This window comes from Thrips palmi, unplaced genomic scaffold (genome assembly GCF_012932325.1).
Source record: "Thrips palmi isolate BJ-2018 unplaced genomic scaffold, TpBJ-2018v1 HiC_scaffold_19, whole genome shotgun sequence".
NCBI classification, from domain to species: domain Eukaryota; kingdom Metazoa; phylum Arthropoda; class Insecta; order Thysanoptera; family Thripidae; genus Thrips; species Thrips palmi.
The window spans coordinates 4,114,935-4,136,157 of NW_023144628.1; the positions used below are offsets into that span (position 1 = coordinate 4,114,935).

Consider the following 21,223-nt stretch of genomic DNA (forward strand, 5'->3'; position numbering starts at 1 on the left):
GGGCGGACCCCCACGCCGAGCCGGCCAGCGCAGCGCAGCGCAGCGCAGCGCGCCACGGCACCGAGCACGCCGAGCAGGCCGAGCACGCCGTGCGCGACGCGGAGGCACGCGGCGACGCCCTCCACGCCCTCCACGCCCTCCGCGAGTGGCGCCCCCAGTGTGACGGCGCGAGGCGCGGCGACCAACGACCACGGCGACGACGCGGCCACGCGACGCGCGAGCGGACTGCCCCCGCCAGTGAAGCGGTACGGTATTACACATCTTAGCAAAACAATAAAAATAAAACTGTGTTTGTCCAAATTTCTGTTTAAAAAAAATTGATGCTAAAACACATTAAATCTTGCAAGTTTGAATCTGGAGGAGACTTTCCTAGTGTCATTTCGTGTCGTGGAGTCTGGCGGGTCCCTTCGTTCCCAGTCGCCGCCAAGTGTGTGTGGGCGGGGGAAGGGGGAAGGAGCGGGGGGCGAATCCTTACGCCGCCGGGGCCAGCAGCAGCTGGAGACGAGGAGGATGTGGAGGAGGACGAGGAGGTTCTCGCAGACGTGGCGCTGGGAAATTGGGTCCACGCGGAAGGGGATCGGAACACGATCGGGACAGGGCGGGCCAGGGCGGGCCAGGGCCAGCGGAGGTGGGGGCACCATCCATCACCGATCCATGGCAAACACCACTCCGACAACACCCTGCTGCAGGCTGATTCCGAGCGGTGCTGTCGAGTCGCTGGGGTGCGAGGGAGACGGCTCCACTGTGCCGCCTTGGCTTGCCCCGCCCCGCACTTTTCCAGCACCCCCCCCCCCCCCCGCCCCGCGAAGACGTGGTGACAGCTCGCCGATACACGCCGCGGCTTGCTGGGCGTGCGGGGCGTGCGGGGCTTGCCCTACCCGCGGGGGCACAGGTCGGCCGTCACACTTATGGCCACCCACGCCCGCGGCAGTTTCGGAACGGACTGCCCATCGCCGCCATCGCCGGTCTTTGAATGTGAAGCGGCCTGGCAGTGCGACCCGACGGGGATGTTTTTAATTCTGCACCATATTGGGAGACAGGGCGCTACGCAGCACTGCTGGCTTCCAAAGTAGAATAAAGGGGCCCCGCCAGAGTTCTGAAACTCTCTTCATTGGCGCGGGGCTTGGAACAGCAGGCCTGTCCCGCCACTTTTTATCGGGCCGTCGCGACGCCTGTTCCTGTCCAAGACTAGGCGTGCTCGGTATTCGAACGCAGCGCCGGAAGTCTGCGGCTTCGGGTCAGTGCGATACAGCTGCAGCGACGCGTCGCTGATCAGTAACGGCAAATTCGTGTTTTCGCTCCCGACTTTTGATGAGTTTTATGGAAATGTGGCGGGCGCCGTGTCCCTTCCCAGTTTGTGTATCGCGTCGTCCGCCCGGCCGTCCGCCCGTTCTCCCGCGGAGCCGCCAACTTTGGCCGTCTTCACGCGCCGCGCTGTCAATAAGGACTCCAGCGGGGGGCGACGGCGCGGCCAGCAGAGTGGAAGACAATGGCCTTCGCGATCGTTTAGAAGGCCTCCTCCGGGATGACCGCGTGCCGACACCTGTTCTGCCGCACCCAATGTGAATGTGTGTCTGCAACAGGTACCGGGTCGCGCAGGACAAAGCCGCAGCAGGGCTGCCCTAGGCCGCCCCAGGCTGCCCGCCCAGGACTTCTCTGCTGCCCGTCAACATTTCCACCACCATGAAGACGTCGTCCTTCTCGCTGCGCGTCATGCGGCGGGTCAGTGAGTCAGCCTCGCCCTCCTTCTGGATTGTGTTTTCCTTGCGATTCCTTGCGACGGCAGAGCAGCTCACAGCCTCCGGACATGCAGCCCGCCGTCTCCAGGCTGCAGTGTGCCAGCCATTCAGCATGCTGTCCGTGTTCCGCGCAGTCCGCGGGGCCACCGCGTCGTGGCACTCTTGTCCAACTTGCCGCGTTTGCTTGCGTTAATCCCCTGGACCGCAGCGCCGTGGCACCGCGGCCTCGCCATGAATAAATTGGACGCGGCAAGCGAGCGCGAAGCCCGCGAAGCCCGAGAAGCGTCCTCGTATTCGCGCGGGGCTGAGCCGGCGTGGTCCCCCGCCACTCTCGAGCCGAAACTCACACACCAACAAGGGGCCCTCGCGCTGCCAACGCCGGAGCTACCCGGCTCTGTGCCGAATTCCAGCCGTCTGTCGGCACTCGCGTGACTCGCGCGTCGAGACCGACAGACCGGCAGACCGACTGAAGCGGTGACATTAATTACACGCCGAGCGACACGAACCACACACTGGAGGGAGTCGGGAACCCTTCCAACTCGTGTGGACAGCGTCAGGGAACGCCTGTGGAGTCCAGGGTGGGCCGGCCCGCCGGACGCGCCGTCACGCAGTGTTGCCTACCCTCGACTCGACGGGCGCTCCGGCCGGAACGGAGCGTTTCTGGATCCGCCGCTGTTGAGCCGTGAGGTGACGTGTCTCATTTCCAGGACTTGTTGCACCGCCATGTCGAGGTCGATATGAGTCGACGACGCTGTGGCGGGCCTTGCCGTCGGCCTGTGAGGGCTGGAAGGGCTGTGAGGGCTGGAGGGGCCGGGCCAAGGGCTAATATGCTGCAGCGTCGCCATGTGTGCCTCACAGTGAGGCACACTGTGTGGCAAACCCGCAAAGCAAAGTGTTTTGATCGATCGCTTGCGCGGCGGCCTGGCAGGCGTGGCGGGCCATGGCAGGCACGGCCCGTATCGACAAGGGATGATCAAGTGACTACCCACCACCTGATGCGCGACGCGACGCGCGCGCCCTGTGCGAGGCCCTTTTCTCGCTCATGCAAGTTTTTTGGAAACACGAGCTGCCCAGTCGCCTTGGCGGAGAGAGGGAAGGCGGAAGCGCCCCTCCCCTCCCGTTTACGTAATTAATTGTTGCCGTGACGAGGGCAGCGCTCCCGGCGGTCGTTTCGGGAACCGCCGGGAACCGCCGGGAACCGCTCGCACGGCAGGTATTAGAAGCGCCCGGGCTTCCGTGCCGTCACGCTGTCACACTGTCACGCCGTCACGCTGTCACGCTGTCACGCTGTCACCCTGCCCTGCGGCGTCGAGCGTCACTCGTAGTGTGAGTGCATCACCCTCCGTTGCTCTTCGGGCAGCCCCTCTCGACCGCCTTGGTGGTCCACCAGGTGACCACCGGGTGCAGCGAGTAGGCGAGTCTGGGGAGAGATGGAGCGGGTTCGAGACTCACCCCGTCCACCCCAGCGGGATGGAGCACCTAACAGCTGTGCACCTGATCACGCTTGGACCGAGTTTTTTTTTAAAGAACAAGAACGTCGTTCAGACAGAGAAACACTCCTCGTTCCGTTCGGTTCGGTTCGGCCGGCCGGAGCTGAAGCCGGCTGAAGCCTCGGCGGCCGCGGCACCGCGGTCGGTGGTCGGTGGTCGCGGCGAGGCAGTGAAGGCAGGGACCGGGCCGGGCGTGCTCGTTGGGCTTTGTTAGGGCGGACGGCGCGTTTCGGAAGCGCCTGGGAGCCGCTCTGCCCCGCACCGCGTCGCGCCGCTTAGCACTTTGGACGCAGCCTCGCCAATACTCCAATGGTCTGCGGCGGCCAGCCTCGCCAAAGCCAGACCGTGGCCACGCCCCGCCTGGCCAAAGCCACCAGCCAGACAGTGGATTTACTCTGACAAGTGCACCCCACAAGTCCCACTGGTTGCACTAACGCAACTCCGAGTTAGCGTACCCGCCTAGTGGAGGTGGGAGCACCCGGCCGGTGTGCCAGTTGAGTGTTTGTGTGTGAGTGTCTGTATATGCGTGAGCGTGTAGGGAGAGAGTAAGCGAGAGAGAAAGAAAGGGAGAAAGAGTACAGAACATAGTCTGTGCGCGCGCGCGCGCGTGTGTGTGTGTGTGGCTACTCCAGCGCTCATACTGGCTTTCCGCTTTTCCCCGGAAAAATATTGCCTCTAGAAACAAGAGGCCGGGGTGGAGGCCGCATTCCACTGCCCGCGGCGCCACGGAGCACCACGGAGCGCCGCAGCGACGGGCACGTCTCAGCAATAATAAGGATTATTGAGACGGGCGGGGCGTGGGTTTGAAACCCGCCGTCGCACCCGTTTTTTTCACCTCCTTCCCCCCTCTTCCGGTGTACACGTCGGAGCACCGTCGGCACGATCGGGATGCTCGTTGGCATTGGCAGCACTGGCTGGATTGACTGGATGCGCGGATTCGCTTTTAAAAACGCCCTTCGCACGCAGCGGGTGCAGCTGGCCCGCTACACTGCTGACTCTGCGACGCCTCGCGTGGGAATCGAACCCGGGGCCGCGGGCTGCGCCCTGGCTGCGCGCGGTGTGTACAGAGTGTACAGCTGCGGGCAGCTCTGACGGTCTGACACTGGGGCTCCTCGACAAATGAGGTAATTTGCATTTGAATCGGGGGTGGCGGGGTGCGGCGGGGCGGGGCGCGGCCTGGGGCGAACTGCTCGCCGCCGACGGCGAAAAGAAATGAATTCCTCAGACGCGGTGCTCGCGGCGCGCTGCACAAGTCGTTATTTCGGCTGTAATTATTTGCAAGGCGGTGACCGAGGCCGAGCCCAAGGCGGACCGAGGCCGTGACCAAGAAAGGCCTCGACTAAACGTCCGAGGCCGCATCCGGAGTGACGTCGGAGGGTGGGCCTTGTCCAGTGCAACCACACTGGACGCTACCCGTGGCTCGTCCGAAATACGTGCAAGACATGAGGCACGCCGCCATGCCCGCCGGGGGCTGGGGGGAGCGCACCGCATCGGCCTTGCACAATGGATCCACAATCCACCTGTCAGAGGGAAGATTGATATCGTGATTGCGATTGGGAAAAGCGTCCCACACCGGCCGTGTGTTATCAACAGCCCAGCGGAGCAGAGCGGCCGGCGCGCCGCGATAGGCCACCGAGCAGGCCTTGCTTCGCAGAGAGAAGGGGGAGTAAAAACAGAAATTTTCCGCGTAAAAATGATTCTGGCAGGCGGCGAACTTATTTAACTTACTGTTTCAACTGGGTGCATATAATTTTCGTGTTCTTTTCTTATTCGAGAATTTTTGTTTGGTTGGGGTCGCATTGCCTGTTTGCAGTGAGCATGTACGCATACCATCCGTTACCGGGGGATTTCTCCTATCTCGCTGGAATGCACGAGGCAGAACGAGATAAAGATGAAGGGACAGGGTGGGGTGGGGAAGAGAGAGAGAGAGAGAGAGAGAGAGAGAGAGAGAGAGAGAGAGAGAGAGAGAGAGAGAGAGAGAGAGAGAGAGAGAGAAAGGATGGGGGGTATGAGGCCTTGGATGCAGGACCCGCCGCGGCCTCCACGGCCAACTTCAAGTCGGGATTACTCTCCGCTGTGCGCGAAAGGGCTTTGTACTCGACGTGCGTGGGCCTAACCCTGCGTCCTAATTTGTGGTCCACAAACCAGGAATCAGGCAGGATTTTTTTTGTTTCCTGAAACTGAGGCGGGCTCTGGAGGCGCAAGCCCCACCCCCACGGCCTGTGCGTGTGTGAGTGGCTGTGTGTGTAGGAGGGCGGGCGGGGCGAGCGGGCGGAGCGGGCGTAGCGGGGGAAATTTGTTAAGCGGGCGGATGCGCGGAGCGGGCGAGCGGCGAGCGGGGCGGAGCGGGGCGGAGCGGGCGGAGCGGGGGCGGAGCGGGGCGGAGCGGGGCGGAGCGGGGCGGAGCGGGGCGAGAGCGGGGGCGGAGCGGGGCGGAGCGGGGCGGAGCGGGGCGGAGCGGGGCGGAGCGGGGCGGAGCGGGGCGGAGCGGGCGGAGCGGGGCGGAGCGGGGCGGAGCGGGGGGGAAAGCGGGGCGGAGCGGGGCGGAGCGGGGCGGAGCGGGGCGGAGCGGGGCGGAGCGGGCGGAGCGGGGCGGAGCGGGGCGGAGCGGGGGCGGGCGGAGCGCGGAGCGGGGCGGAGCGGGGCGGAGCGGGGCGGAGCGGGGCGGAGCGGGGCGGAGCGGGGCGGAGCGGGGCGGAGCGGGGCGGAGCGGGGCGGAGCGGCGGCGCGCAGCGGGGCGGAGCGGGGCGGAGCGGGGCGGAGCGGGGCGGAGCGGGGCGGAGCGGGGCGGAGCGGGGCGGAGCGGGCGGAGCGGGGCGGAGCGGGGCGGAGCGGGGCGGAGCGGGGCGGAGCGGGGCGGAGCGGGGCGGAGCGGGGCGGAGCGGGGCGGAGCGGGGCGGAGCGGGGCGGAGCGGGGCGGAGCGGCGGGCGGGCGGAGCGGGGCGGAGCGGGGCGGAGCGGGGCGGAGCGGGGCGGAGCGGGCGGAGCGGGGCGGAGCGGGGCGGAGCGGGGCGGAGCGGGGGGGCGGAGCGGGGCGGAGCGGGGCGGAGCGGGGCGGGAGCGGGGCGGAGCGGGGCGGAGCGGGCGGAGCGGGGCGGAGCGGGGCGGAGCGGGGGCGGGCGGGGCGGAGCGGGGCGGAGCGGGGCGGAGCGGGGCGGACGGCAGCGGGGCGGAGCGGGGCGGAGCGGGCGGAGCGGGCGGAGCGGGGCGGAGCGGGGCGGAGCGGGCGGAGCGGGCGGAGCGGGCGGGGCGGAGCGGGGCGGGCGGGCGGAGCGGGGCGGAGCGGGGCGGAGCGGGGGACGGAGCGGGGCGGAGCGGCGGCGGGAGCGGGGCGGAGCGGGGCAGCGAGGCGGGGCGGAGCGGGGCGGAGCGGGCGGGCGGGCGGAGCGGGGCGGAGCGGGGACGGGGAGCGGGGCGGAGCGGGGCGGAGCGGGGCGGAGCGGGGGGCGGCGGAGCGGCGGGCGGAGCGGGGCGGAGCGGGGCGGAGCGGGGCGGAGCGGGGCGGAGCGGGGCGGGCGGGGCGGAGCGGGGGCGGGGAGCGGGGCGGAGCGGGCGGAGCGGGGCGGAGCGGGGCGGAGCGGGGCGGAGCGGGGCGGAGCGGGGCGGAGCGGGGCGGAGCGGGGCGGAGCGGGGCGGAGCGGGGCGGAGCGGGGCGGAGCGGGGCGGAGCGGGGCGGAGCGGGGCGGAGCGGGCGGAGCGGGGCGGAGCGGGGCGGAGCGGGGCGGAGCGGGGAGCGGGCGGAGCGGGGCGGAGCGGGGCGGAGCGGGGCGGAGCGGGGCGGAGCGGGGCGGAGCGGGGCGGGGCGGGGGCGGAGCGGGCGGACGGGGCGGAGCGGGGCGTCCCGCGCGCTGAAAACCCCATTAAGACCTGCGGGCCTTTGAAACGACCAAGTACAGGGGCCTCTGCCCGCCTCGGCCGGCCGAGCCGGCAAAGGGTGCAGGCTTTCGGACGCCTCTGGGTGCTTCAGGCCTCGGGCCGCCCTTGGCTGCTTTTGGCTGCCTTTGGCTGCCTTTGGCGCGCTGCCCGTCGCGGCTCGCCCCGCCGAGGGCAAGCCCGGCCCAGCCCCGCCAAGCCCGGCGATTAGCCTGTCATACAACGCCCCGAGAGTACAGTAACGCAAAACCCCGACTGCATCTCCGCGCCCAGGCCCGGCCCGGCCCGGCCGCCTTGTTTCCACCATGACAGCTTCCCGCCAAAGTTCATTACCCGCCAAAATAATAAGAGGTCTCGAGAAATTGGCTCCGACTTTTTCGTCCTGCAGACCGAACGGTATTGTCGGCAGCAAAACCCGTGAGGGTGAATTATTTCGCTAATTCCTTCGATCAGCATTCGGCCGCCTCTATGCACACTCCAGTGGAGGGCCGCTCATCCACTGCCCCCTCTAACGAACGGCCGCTCCTTTTCGACTCAGAAATTGGAGCCCAACAAGTGCCCCTCCCCCGGACCCCATTTCCCATTTCCGCGAGCCATTTTCGCTTCCGGAAGTGCTATTTATTTCCACTGCAGCGCGAGAAATCTGAAATGGGGGCTGTCTCCACGTGGCCGAGATGAGCTCACGCACACACACTCCGTGACGTCACCAACGCGCACGCCGGACGGCCTTCCTGCATCGGAACTTTGTCACTTGATTACTGGAAGGGGATTAGCGAAGAAGGCGAGGCATCCGGGATATTAATTTGCCCCCCCCCCCTTCCCCCCGCCCCTTTCTTTGATGGCCAGCCAGCCTTGCCAGCCTCCGTGCGGCTTCTCTGGCTGGAGCCCCGCAAGGGCCCCGCAAGGCCCCCGCAAGGGCCCCCCGCCCCCCTTGCCGCTGAAACTCATTCCCCGACTTCCGCAACAACGTCTTATCTATCCTCCCGGAGACAGCGCGGCGCGGCGTGCGCGAGGAGGGGGAGGACCACCAGGACCAGGATGCCATTCTGACGTCCCTATTCTGCCCTCCACCTGCCCGCCACGCCACGGTGGCCCGCCAGCCAGCCAGCCAGCCAGCCAGCCAGCCAGCCAGCCAGCGTCCCTCGGTGCTCGACCGTTATGACAGCCCAATTGAGAGGAAAATTGTGTCTGGTATTCCGGGGGGTGAAGGGGGCGGGGAGGGCGGGCGAGGCGGCGGCGGCTCAAGAAAAGTGTGTGTGTGTGCGTGCGTGTTTCGCGTTGATACGAATCCCGTTATTGGGTCCGGGTTATCGGTGCCGTCACACGCCGCGGCGGAAACAAGAGGCCCACGATGAAAGTGGAGGAGAAAAGGGGAGGGGGCACGCACGCAGCATTGCGCAGCACCGCGCAGCACCCCCAGGCTACGGCCCGCCCGCTGGGAGGCTGAGCGTCGTCGGGGTGGGTGCGGGCCGGGCTTGGTCACGGCACCAGTAGGCCCTCTTCCCCCGCTCGCACAGAGGGACCGCCCCACCCACGCCCCTGCATCGGGGCGGCGGCGAGCGGGACAACGAAATGAGGCTTGCGTCGTCGAGATCCTCGTGATCCCGGGCGCGCGTGCTGAGCAGGATCAAAGTGGGGGATTGGTATCGGCGCTGCCTGCCTGGCTGGCTGCCTGCCTGCCTGGCTGCCAGCCTGGGCGGCCGGCGACAGCGTGGAAAAATATGGCCATTGTGCTCATTAGAAAGGCCCCTTCCTGGTGATTAATGGATGCGGTTCGAATGCACCTCTCTCCCCCCCTCGCGACGGCGGCGGGCGGCAGACAGGGAGGCATGGGGCGGTAGGTGCTCTTCCGCAGGCAGCCCCCACCCCAGCGGCCCTCTCAGCAATTTGCCTTCAAGTGCAGAGTGACAGGGTCCAGGGGGCGGCAAAGCACAAGGCAAAAATGGTGGAATGCCGTGAATTTATAACCAAGTCTGCACCGCAGGTCAATTCACAGCCTTTGCGCGGAACGCAGTTGGACGCGTTCACGGAAAATTGCTTACAGGCGGTGAACAAAAGGGGCCCCGAAACACAGCCGACTGGACGGCCCCCCCCTGACACCGGCCGGCAGGGCTCCGCGCCAGTTCTTCGCCCCGTTTACTGGGGGCCAGGGGGTCACAGGGGGAACACTATAACCGAGATCCGCGAACGCCGCCAACGGAGCCAGCAAACGCGTGTTGCATAAAAGGGGCCGGCCATCGCCATCAACGGCGGGCAGACATTTTGTAGAGTGCAGGCGAAGGCAGAGGGGGAAGGGCGTGAGAATATAACAAGGCATCTCCACGGCGCGGCACGATGTCGAGAGTCCTTGTCAGGCGCGGCACGGCATGTTGGACGCCCCAGTCGACGGCAAATTGCTGAAAGGCAGGAAAACAAAAAGGGCGCCTCGAAACCAGCAGCCGACCCGGAGCGGCCCCGCGCCCTCCGTACACGCGGCCGGGGCGATGGGACTCCTGTCGCGCGGAGTTCTTCTGTCCTTCACTTTTACTGCGTCCGCGACAGCGTGGAGGGCAGCCTGCAGGGCAGCGTGGAGGGCAGCACTATAAAGGGGTGGCCGCGAACTGCCGCCAACGGACGCCAGCGGACGCGTGTCTGCGTAAAAGGGCCGGCCATCGCCATCAACGGGCAGCCAGGCGAGACGAGGCTTTGTGACGGACGGCAGCCTCGTCGACGTGGGGCTGTGGAGTGGAGCTCATCGGAGAGCCCACCCCGCCCCGCCCCGCCCCGCCCCGCCCCGCCCCGCCCCGCCCCGGGAGAGCCGGAGAGAACTTAGCGCGTCAAAACGCGGCACAGCGAAGCCTATTTCCCGTCGGCCTTTCCGAAGCAAGCCGACGGCCAGCCGACCACGACAAAGGTCGCGGAGGTCATGGAGGTCGAGCTAATGGCGCCACAACTCAAGGCGCGGCCGGGACGCGGTAGTCACATGGCGGCCGGGCGGCCACTGGCCCTCTGGGAGGGAGCACTCTGCCAGCAGCCAGCCCAGGCTCGGCCCGCCTCGGCCCGGGCAGCTCTGGATCCCTTGCCCTGCTGGGATAATTGAGATTCTAGAGGGCGCCGACGCCGTGGCGTGGCGTGCCCCGGCATGCCGTGCCGCGCCGTGCTGTCGGGCCTGCCGAGGCCCTGGGCGAGGCGGAGCCATGGCGGAGCGCGCAGAGCCCTACTTACTTCTTGCACTAAAGTCACCCCCGCCGCCCTTCGCCGCCGCGGCCTCGGCCACCACGCCGCGCCACTACTTGATCCCCGCTGCAAGCGGTGGCCGCCGCCAAGTAGGCCCTCAGGCCTCTGAGTGGGCAGGGGCGTCGCACGATGGCAACGCCTGCGTAGGCATGCTGCTCATAGTTAGTCCGACTCGTTTGCCAAGCATCAAATTTGCTGTGTGTGAGCGTGTGTGTGTGTGTGTGCGCGAGCGCGTTGGCGCGGCGCGTGTTGCAGCTCTCACCCCTTTCCCGCCCCGTCACGCTGGAAGAGGCTCATGCGACGCCTCGCGACAAATTTCATTTCCCGTTGTCACGCCACGTTTCCGTTTGGAGCCCTGCCTCTCGGCTTTGGCGCGCCGCGTGCGTATGCCAGTGTGTGTGTGTGTGTGTGTGTGTGTGCCGGCGCGTCTGTGTGCGAGAATGTGTGTCGTCTGGCTTCGGCGAAGTGGAGGTCCCGATCCGCAATCCCCGGCGCCCTTCGGCGCGGGATCCCCTTGCTTGAGAACGCCTCAGCCGAGGCCTCGGCTCCCTGCCGGCGGCACCAGCGGCACGGAGGCATCAATGAGGCCACTCCGGCAACGACGAAGCGCGGCAACGCCAGGCAACGGGGCGCTGGAAGGAGAAGAAGAAGAAGACGACGGTCTTGAAGGAAAAGAGAGCGACAAGAAGGCAGGAAGCCCGTGGCTCTGTTCCTTTTGAAAGTGGCGGCGCGAAGACGGCGGCCTTCGAGCCTTCGAGCCCCAGCTCCACCCGTCGTCGTCCCGTCCACTGGTTGGTGTGCACGCGCTTGCCAGACTCTTCCGCGCCTTTTCACACAGCGATTCCAAAACGAAAAGGCGTTTTATTGTTCGGCACTCGCGGACCACGGCGGGGCCAGCGGGGCCGCGGGCTACGGATTTTTTCCTGTTCCCTCCCCCTTGGGCTGCCAAGCGATTGCCGCGTCCAGCTTCCAGCGGGCGGCGTGCGGCTTTCCAGTGGCGTGGCGGACGGGAAGCCGAATGAACGCGAGGCGAGGCGCTGCCGTGTGCGCGGCCAGCGGACCAGCGGCCAGCGGACCGGCAAGGCCACGCCTACGGCTTCCGCGCCCACATGCGCCGCGAGTTCATCCACGGAGAAATGGTGCCTGGAGAAATAATGCTCTCGGCCTGGAGAAATGATCTCGGGCTCGAGAAATGGAGGCGATGTTCGGCAGGTACTTGATGGTGAGCCTCACCCTGCTGGCCGCGCCTGGCTGCGCGAGTTAGCGCAATGTCCCTCGCGGCTGTCGCCGGCCCGTTCCCGCCTCGGCCAATGGCGGCGGAGGCCGTCGCTGTCTCCCTCCCACCTCCACGCGGCGCCCCACGAGTGCGAGAGAGACGGAGAGCGCCTCGCTGAAGGCAGCAGCGCCAGCAGTAATCCGTGCGAGCGGGCGGGGCGGGGCGGCGGGGCGGCGGGACGGCTTCTGCTTCGGCGCCATAAACTGGACGTCCACCGCGCTTATCCAATATGGCCGTGTCGGCCTGTAAAAAGGGCGGGCGGCGCGGCGACGATGGAGCGAGCGACATCACGGCATCGCTCTACTCGACGGCGAGCAGGGCCAGGCCTGCAGGCGGCGAGGGCCGCGAGGCCACTGCTGCGATGCCGCGCCCCACCGCGCCACGCCCCACCGAGCCCCACCGGCCGCCCGTCAGCCAGCTAAGCCTGGAGGGAGCGGCCCATTTACTTTGATCGGAACGTACGGTTACGGCAAACATTGAACAGCTCTCATTCCCTGCCTGCCGGTGGGCCAGCCTACCTGCCTTGGCGGGCCGAGAGTTGCCGCTGTTGTTGTCTTTGTTATTGAGTGCCATTCATTGCGCAACCCTCTCTCTCTCTCTCTCTCTCTCTCTCTCTCTCTCTCTCTCTCTCTCTCTCTCTCTCTCTCTCTCTCTCTCTCTCCCTCTCTCCGAAGACCTGTTGGGTCGGCGGCGCTGCTGCTGGCTGGCCCCGCACTGTCTTTAGTTGTTGCGGAGTTGGCAGCACTGCTTGGAGACCGCCGCGCGACACTGCGCACCCCGACACGCTTGCTCGCGCTCAGACAGAGACAAGGAGCGGAGCACGGCGGAGCAGCGGCGATGCGATTATTGTTTGGGGAAAACTTTGTTTCTGGCTGTGACCTGACATGGCTCGTGGCCAGGGACACCACGGGAGGGCAGCAACGGGTAGCCCTCCCCCACGCGCGTACCAACCTACCCACACAATCACCGAACCATTCAATCGGAACCTTTTAAAGGTTACGCCGGGCCCTCAGTAGTTGCTGTGTGTTTCCCCGCCCCCATGTTCTCCCTTATCTCCCTGCTCCCAACTTCTTGCTTCGGGCCGTCGGCTGATTCCGAGAGTCGTTTTCATCGCTCTCTCTCCCCCTCTCACACTCGCATCTCGCATCCGGAACGCTCCACGAGAGCGAGGGAGACAGAGCGACGAAAACGACCCTCGGCCAGACAGCCTACTGCTGGCCCTTGGCGCGCCCTGGCGGGGTCGCTCTGACCGGCTGGCGGCTGGCTGACGCGGGCGCGAGCAGGAAAAAGACCCAGCACGGTCAAATACGCGGAGAGAAAGAAAAGAAGTAAAAACTACCAAGTCACTCGGATTCTGCCGAACAGTTTACACGATATTAGGTCGCTAGAGAGGAAATCGGCAGCCAGCAGCGGGGCAGGGGGAGGGGAGCCTGGCGAATCCCAATCAGTGGCCCAGCCACTCTCTCGTCAGTGTTCGTTCGGGGTTCGGTTCGCGCCACCTTGCTATCGGCCGCCCCGCTCCGCAGCCTGCTGGTGCTGGGCTAGCGCTGCCGGGCTAGGCGCGTGGAATGGCTAATGAGACGCCGGGCGTTTGAGGCGCAGCAGCCACAGCGCCATCTACCGGTCAAAAAAAAAAGACAAAACCCGCCGACGGCACCAGGGTGGGGGTAATGACAGGCGGCTGCTGAGGTAATAACATGATAAGGGGCCGTCGATGTTTTTGTTTTTGTTCTTCTTGTTTCTTGAGCCGCCCCCTGGACCCGCTGCACCGTGTGGCCACGTGGTCGACGGCGCCACGGCGCCGCGTCCGCGCTGTAAGGCGTCGAAGTGGGGCAGCGAAGCAAGGAGAGTCCACGCAACGCAGTGGGGCAGCCGGGGGCAGCCCGGGGCGGGGCACCACTCGCGTGGAGTGCCCGAGCAGCACCGAGCCCCGCCAAGCGGAAGGCATTCTGGCCGGTGCGATTTTTGTCCGCTGCTTCTTTTTCCTGGCCCGAGTTTGAGCGGGCCGGCGGGTCGCCAAGGGACGCAACACTTTTCCCCGGAGCCAAACTATTTGCGGGGACTGCGCACAATGCCCCTGCGTTGTTGGTGCCCCGGCGTCCCGCGGAGCGGGGCGCTTCGGAAGGGTGTTTGGCGCGAGGAGGACGAGGCCGCCGCGCTGCTCCGGACCGGGCCCCGGCGGGACGCGAAGCCGCGCGAAGCCGTGGCCTACCGCCCGGCAACACGCGCCGCTGCACACACCACCCCCGCCCCCACCCCCGCAATTACACTGGCAACAACAAAAATCGGGATGCGGGAACACGGCGGCAGCGGCGCCCAGGGTGCGAGGGATTTGTTTCGTGAATCGTAAATCGATACGACGTTGACGCGAGCGCGCGCGGACGGGCTCGGCTGCCACACACCGCGCGTGGACGCGGACGCGCTGTCCGGTGGGCGCTGCTTCAAGCTGCGTCATAAAGAGTGATTTGTCGCAGCGGCTAGTATATCTATGGAGATAGGGCAGTGGCGATGAATCAACACACACACACACACACACACAAACGAATAAAGGGCGCAGAGCAACACTCGCGCCCTGGAGCCACCCATTCCTTTCCTTTGGTCCGCTGCCACCGTTTCACTCGGCCAAGCAGGTAGGCCGGCGGACAGGCAACCAAGCAGGCAGGCCTCGGGCGGGCCTCGGGCGGGCCGGCCGGTGGCGGCGCACTGGAGCGTGACCCGTTTAACCGAAAAGCGGGATGGTTATTCATTATTCACCTGCGAGGCGCGCGAAAGAGGCGCGTCGCCAGAAAACGACACAACGGGGGGCGAGAAAAAGAAAACAAGAGTAAATATAGAAAACGGCCAGAAAAAAAAGCACAACGCGGAAATGGAAAACCAGGGGGTGACTGACTCGCCTCGACACGCCGCAACACCGTCCGACTGCCGGGGGTGAGATTTACGCAAAGATAGTGTTACGCGAAAAAAAATCTCATTTAACGAACGTTAATGAAAGCAGATGATCCATCGCGTTTCACAACTGCCGTGATAGCCGAGAGGTTAGAGACGTGGGATCGAGTTACCGCAGGCCGGCGTTCGAATACCAGCGTCACAAAAGTTTTTTCGACTTGCTATCCTAAGGGTGGTGGTTCGAGGCCATGAGAGCGGAGCCGTGTGCAACAGGCCCACATGCCGGAGGTTCGACTCCTAACAAATATTTCCATTTAATTTTACTGCCTCACCCAGTGCGGTTCAAACCCGTAAACGTGAGCCCACTCCGAGCATGGGACGTGGTGGTCCAGGGAGTAGAGGCGTCGGTTCTCAGTGCTCGGGTCGGCGGTTCGACTCCCCCAACTTCTTGCGAAATTTTGACCGGGTCGGTCGAGTCCTGTTGCGTCAAGAACCCCCCTCACGCCGATCCCCTCATCATGGGCCGTGGTGGCCGAGAGCGTAAAGTCGTGTGATCCGATGGCGGGGTCCGGGGATCGAATCCCATTATTTAATAATTTTTCGACCGCCTTCCTCCCAGTGCAACTCAAACCCGTCGTCCAACACGCTGCCAGACGTACAAGCGTGATAGCGTAGTGGTCAGAGTCACATTCACCTGGCCACTCCGCTGTGGGTGTCTAAAAAGCAATCCGCTTCGGCGGGTTGGCCTCGGCACTGGAGCGATGGAGTATTTGATCCATCAATCCAGACCACCCGGTGTGTGGTTGCGGGTGGTGCCTCCTTGATCCGTCGGGGAGGCGATGATAAGTCCTTTGAAGCTGGCCTAAAACGCTGTATGTTCGGTACGGGAGCGCCGGACAGTGGGGGTACCATGGGGTACACAACCAACCCTACGAAAACAAGAAGCTCCCACCAAACCTCTTCTCTGTCTGAGTCTCTCTCTGTCTCTCTGTCGTCTCACTCTACGTCCCGCCCCTCAAAGAGCTTCGTACTGGGTGCTCTCACCCAGCTGCCTGAGCTTTGGGGTCCTACTGGGTCCCCCGGCGAACGCTTAGAGTCGCTGACGGGATTAACCCCAGGTACCTGATAGCACCGGTTCCCATCCCGAACACCGAAGTAAAGCAGGAGGCCACCCCATTAAGACTGGGGAGGGGGTGTAGAGTTCAAATTTTTTCTTTTCTTTTTTTTTCTTTCGCCGGGCATCGCCAGTGGCCGCGAGACTTTCGCCGGGCATCGCCAGTGGCCGCGAGACTTTCGCGGGCATGGCCAGTGCCGCGAGACTTCGCGGGCATCGCCAGTGGCCGCGAGACTTTCGCCGGGCATCGCCAGTGGCCGCGAGACTTTCGCCGGGCATCGCCAGTGGCCGCGAGACTTTCGCCGGGCATCGCCAGTGGCCGCGAGACTTTCGCCGGGCATCGCCAGTGGCCGCGAGAGTTTCGCCGGGCATCGCCAGTGGCCTAGCCGGGAAGCATTGTTGAATTCCGCGCAGGCTGCGCCGCGGCCAGCCACAGCCAGACAGACAGACTCACCATCCCGCCCCGGCAGCCCGCCCCATGTTATATTGTTAGGATACGTACTTCGTTTCTGGACTCTAGAGTAAAAGCTAGCTGACACCTTTGTGTCTCGTAGTATTAGGTGTATATTTTAAAGCAAAGAGTAAAGGTATCATCTGCTAAAAAGTGTTGGAAAGTGGGCACGGGGGTCGGGGATGGGGACGTGTGATATGCTAAGGGACGGCCAGAGGCTTACTCTGAGTGGGAGGAGCGGGCCGCGAGGTCGCGGTTCAAGTGGAAATGACAGGCCAGGCGGCCGGGGTGGCCGTGGCCGGGGCGGACGGACGGGGCGGTGGAGGCATGCCGGCGATAAGGCTATGGCGGCCCACATGGGTGGGCAAAGCGGCGAAGCGCAGTGCATCGCACGCACCACACACACACACACACACACACACACACACACACACACACACACACACACACACACACCACACACACACACAGGGAGGACCGCTTCTTTGATGGGCCTTGTGCTGCCAGGCCTGCTTTCACGCTGCGGAGGTGGAGGGGGCGTCATTTTTCACGCCCGGCTCGCACAATCATGTGTCGTTGCTCTTTCTCCTTCATGGAGAGAGAGAGGCGCACACGGTTCTTTCGGTTGGGACAGTCGCGTCGCTCGATGCCCAAGTCGGTGGGGCCTGGTGGTCGTCTGCCCCGACGAAAGCTATTGCCACGCGCTGCTCCTCGCTGCAAAGAAAGTGGAAAGGTCGACCCCCTCCCCCCGGAGATTCGCTAATTCTACTTAGGCCGGGCATCAAGAACCAAGCCAGCCGCCGCCATGGCCCCGCCATGGCCGCCACCACCGCAGGCGCGCGTACTTAGGGGGAGGCTCAAGACGCGGCCGAGCGTGACCGGGCCGGATATCGCCCGGAGCAAAGGCCAGCCCAGCCAGCCTGGCCAGCGGGCTCGCGGTCTGTCCCTCTCGCTCCCTGGGTGCTACATCAGTGCGAGTGAGAGGCCTTGCCGCCCGGAATCAGTCTGCGGGCGGTCTGTGGTCAATGGGGGGCGCTGAGCAGCGCTGAGCGGCCGGGCAGCGGAGCGCCGTAAAGAAAAATGTCGGGGCGGGGGCAGCGGTCTGGAGGGTGCCCTACCACGCCCTGCCACGCCCTGCCGCCCCTCCAGGAAGTGGACGTACCACCAGCCGGCTGCCTATTTCCCCGGCCTGCTGGCTGATGATTCTGAGCGAGAGGTCTCTCTCATCTCTCTCTCACGAAGGAGCGAGTCTCGCAAGCGAGCGAGCGAGACAACCTGCTGGATTCCTGATCCAGAGGGATGTGTTGTGGGCCGTCCTGGACTCCAGCCCCGGACTCCAGCCCCTCGAGTCGGCTGCTCCTCCGCGTCCAGTCGGATGCCTGGAATGCCTCCGCAGTGCGGCGGGGCGGGGCGGCGCGGCAGTGGCGGGGATGGCGTCATAAGACGGTGGCCGCAATTAGCCGATGGAGAGAGAGAGAGAGAGAGAGAGAGAGAGAGAGACCAGAGGGGGGTGGGGGACGACTGGACGACGGCGAGCTGACGGCCCAAAAGTGGGAGAGCGGAGGGTCGGAGTCGAAGAGGGTCGGGAAGGTGGAGGGTGGGGAGGGGTGCAGCGGTAGGAGACGGGGGTGCTATACGACGACGGGGCACGGCCAGGCAGGGCCAGGCACGGCCCGCTGCAGAATGCAGTGTTCTCAAACGGGCGGTCCAGCTCGGCCCATCCCATCCTGGCGCTGCTTGGCCAGAGCGCCCAGCCCGGCCCGCCACTCTGAGCATGGGCCGGGTGGCGACCCGGACCGTCCAGAGCAGCGGGCCGTCGCACAACCCGCTCCGATCGGCACTACGCTTGGCTTCGGCTGCGTAGCCGAGCTCGCAACGCGCTGGCTCGCTGCGAGCGGCGGTCGGTTCGATGCCAGGCAAGGCAGCGCGCCGCTCGGCAGCCATCCTTGTCTAACCCACTGGCCGCCTTGAGTGCGAGAGAGATGCAAGATGTGCTCACTCGTCGAGCGCCGATCACACCTCCGCCGCCGGTCCACCGGCCGCCGGCGGCCGGTGACAGAGGCAGCCGAGCCGAAGGCAGCCGAACCCAGCTCGTTGCCTCGGACGTGTCCCGCAAAATTCGGACGGGAGACCGACGGCCCATCATCGTCCACTGTCTAGGCGGTGGGCCGAGCCGGACCGCCCGTTTGAGAACACTGGCAGAATGTGATCGGAATCCGGATGGTCTCGTTGGCCCAGCGCGTGTGTGAGTGTGGGTGTCAGAGTCGGGGGCGTGTGAGTGTGTACGTGCGAGGGCACGTCAGTGTGTGCAAGTAATTCTAATTGAGTTCGGCGGGTGCGCGTCGTGCGCGTCCGTCTCGGTTCGAGAAATGTGTCGGAGGGCTGTGTCGCCAGTGTCTTTCCGAAACTCCACAAGTCGAGAATGGATCCACCAGTTGCAAGGGTTTGGGTCAATGTCGTGGCCGTCGTGGCCCACGGGCGCAGCTGGCTTCGTCAACTGGTTGTTCTGCTTGCTTTCCCCGGAACCCCAGCCCACCTCAGCAGCGCGGGTTCGAATCTCGGTGCCGCGGGCTGTCGGTTTGTTTGACGAGGAACGTGAGAAGGGCGCTTCCGCACTCCCGAGCGGCCGGCCGTGCCAGCCAGGGCCAGCCTTAGCGCTTCGGGTTGCACCGCACTCCGCCCGTCGGCCCGGACCGCCTGCAGCAACTGCGACTCGTGCGGAGCGAACCTTGCCAAGGTCGTATCAAGTTGGACGAATCACGGCCGCACAGGAGTCGAGCCCACCGGCCTCGGTCTCAAATTTCCAGCTCCGCGAATATAAAATCCCACATCTAACGCGAAAAATCTCAATGAGAATCAGCTGTGTGCACTTGCCTTTTAGGTGTTGATCTGGTTCTTTTGCCGCTTGCCAATTTTTGCCTGGTTGGTGTTGCTCCTATTTCTCTCTCTTTGCGACTGTTGTCCTTTGCGCGTGGAACAGCCCAACACCTTTTTGCCGCTCAAAGCGAATCCAGTTTCCGATTCATATTCATATTGAGTGGGGCGGTGTATGGGTGGCGCGCGGAATGCAGCCGGACGTCCCGGGTGGGGGGCCATGGGTATGCGGGGCGCCGCCTCCGCCACCCCCACCCCCGGAGCATTGTCACACTGCCGAACAACGAGGTCTTTACGTAAGTGTGGCCGTGTCAGGAACAGGGGCCGCACGGCGAGGGCGAGTGGGGTCGAGCTGTAGCGCAACGCGGCGAAACGCGGCGAAACGCGGCGAACGCGTCCGGCGTGCGCGGTGCCGTTTCGTTTTGCTGGACATATTTGACGGGATGCCCTGTCCAGCAGCGGCGGAAAGGAGGTTGTTCGGAGGGAGGGGAGGGGTGGCCCTAGTTAGGTTACGCGCAGCCTTCCAGCAAGCTTCCAGCAAGCTTCCAGGCGGCCGGACAAAAGTCTGCGTAACACAAAGGCGGCGGTTAATTGGAGAGACGGTGGCCAGCAGCGCCCCCTATTGGCGGGCGACCACCTCCACGGCGGCGACGGGACGACGACACAGGCCTGGCTGACGACGCCGACGATACGCCCCTTGAGTTCCCCGGCCTCCCCGTCTCAGCCCACCTCCCCTCCCCTCCCCAGCCAGCCCATGGTATTGCTTCTCCGGCCTGTCTTCGCTTCGCCAAGTTTAAAAAACAACTCGTGATTTGTCTTGCTCCTCCGCTGCTCGGCTTGGCCTTCCCTCTCTCTCTCCCTCCCATTGAACTCTCGGCTCTGAAGTTACCTCCCCGCGCAGCCAGTCATTGGCGCTTCGTCGCGCACTTTTCACCCCCCCCCCCCGGACGAGCGTTAGACAAGTTGGGGGCGCGGCGTCTTGAATCCCGCCGTAACGAAGTGGCTGGACTGCAATCACGACTGGATTATTCGATCCGACCGGGAGGCGAAAGCCACGCGACGACGGAGCGAAAATACGCACGAGAGCGACGAGGAAAACATGCACACGCCTCTTTACCGGGTTATGGTTTTTGTCGTCGCTCACATTATGCTATTACCGGTGGTGGTGGTGGACTCGCGGTGGATTGGAGATCTCGCGTGTCGCGCGCTGCCCAGTGTGCATATCGCGTGCAGTGAACACTCCCCCCTCCAGTGCGGCCAAGGCCGTCCTCCACGCCTCCCGTGCCATGCGGAAACGCGCCGGGGTCACTAATTGAAAATGGGACGTGCTGCATGGCGCTGCAGGCTCGCCTGGTGTAAGCAGCGCCTCCGTCTCGTCTTCCCTCTGGCAGCATTCCGCGCTCGCGTCTCCCCAACGGTCCGTTTTTCTCATCACCATCTCGGCTTCCGCTCCTCCCGTGTCGTCAAGCCCCCAAGGCCAAAGCACACGGGCGTACGCAGCCACGCGCTCCTCAAACAGGTACCCGTCCGTCTGGGAGGAAAAAGGGATGCGACGCCTCGGCTTTCCTTGAGTATTTATTTTGCACTCTTTTGCCTTGTGCCCTTGTTGTCTCAAGGGGAGCGGAACAAACATTTCCAACGTTAAATTACGGTTGAAATAAGAAACAATCTCGCAAGAAAACCGGAACCGAGTGTGTGGAGCAGGGTGCCGCGCGCTGCGCGTAGCGTGCGCGGGGGGTTTTAAGGGAATGAAATCATTTGTGGGGATTTCCACTCCATTCCGCTCCCAGAAGCCGGGCCGAGCCGGGCCGAGTCGGGCTGTGGGGCTCACGGCGCTCACAGCATTCCACGTCCTTGTTTTGTCCCTTTCCTCACGCACACACAACCACACTAACACGTACACACAGAGGAGGGGCCTAAGCCACGAACCGAGACGACGAGTCTGCTCCCGCGTAGTCTTTTTGACTTATCACGGAATGCGGACAAAGCCGAAAACGGACTCACAGCGAGCCGCGAACGAGTCCTCAAAGAGAACAGGGACCTCATTCTCGCTCCGTCCACCATGGTGACGGCCACGTTGAGCGTAGGTGTGTTGGCAGTGTGTTGGCACCGAGGGCCCGACAGTATACAACCAACTACAACGCACCACCTTCACATGAGATCTTTCCTTTCCGCTTACAATATTTCGCGAAAAACTTTAATACTATCGATGACGTTTCGTCGACGCCCCACCCACCGCCCCCGCGTGTGGTGTTTGCGAGGAGGAAAAAGTGCGTTCGGAAAAAGCTTTCAAAGTGGTGCGCC

The 21,223-nt window shown here is 64.8% G+C and overlaps 1 protein-coding gene across 4 annotated transcripts in view; it reads left to right on the top strand.

Moving 5' to 3' along the window:
* Positions 1 to 186: 186 nt before the first annotated feature.
* LOC117645740 (neo-calmodulin-like) overlaps positions 187 to 21,223 on the top strand; it is a 95,723-nt gene continuing 74,686 nt past the window's right edge. The window contains exons 1-2 of one of the 4 annotated variants that reach the window (XM_034386107.1): positions 187 to 245; positions 1,584 to 1,722. In XM_034386107.1, coding sequence (XP_034241998.1) covers positions 1,684 to 1,722 — 39 coding nt within the window. In that variant the 5' untranslated portion in view covers positions 187 to 245; positions 1,584 to 1,683. The remainder of the gene's footprint in view (positions 246 to 1,583; positions 1,723 to 21,223) is intronic. The other 3 variants (XM_034386108.1, XM_034386110.1, XM_034386115.1) reach the window with 3 other exon arrangements.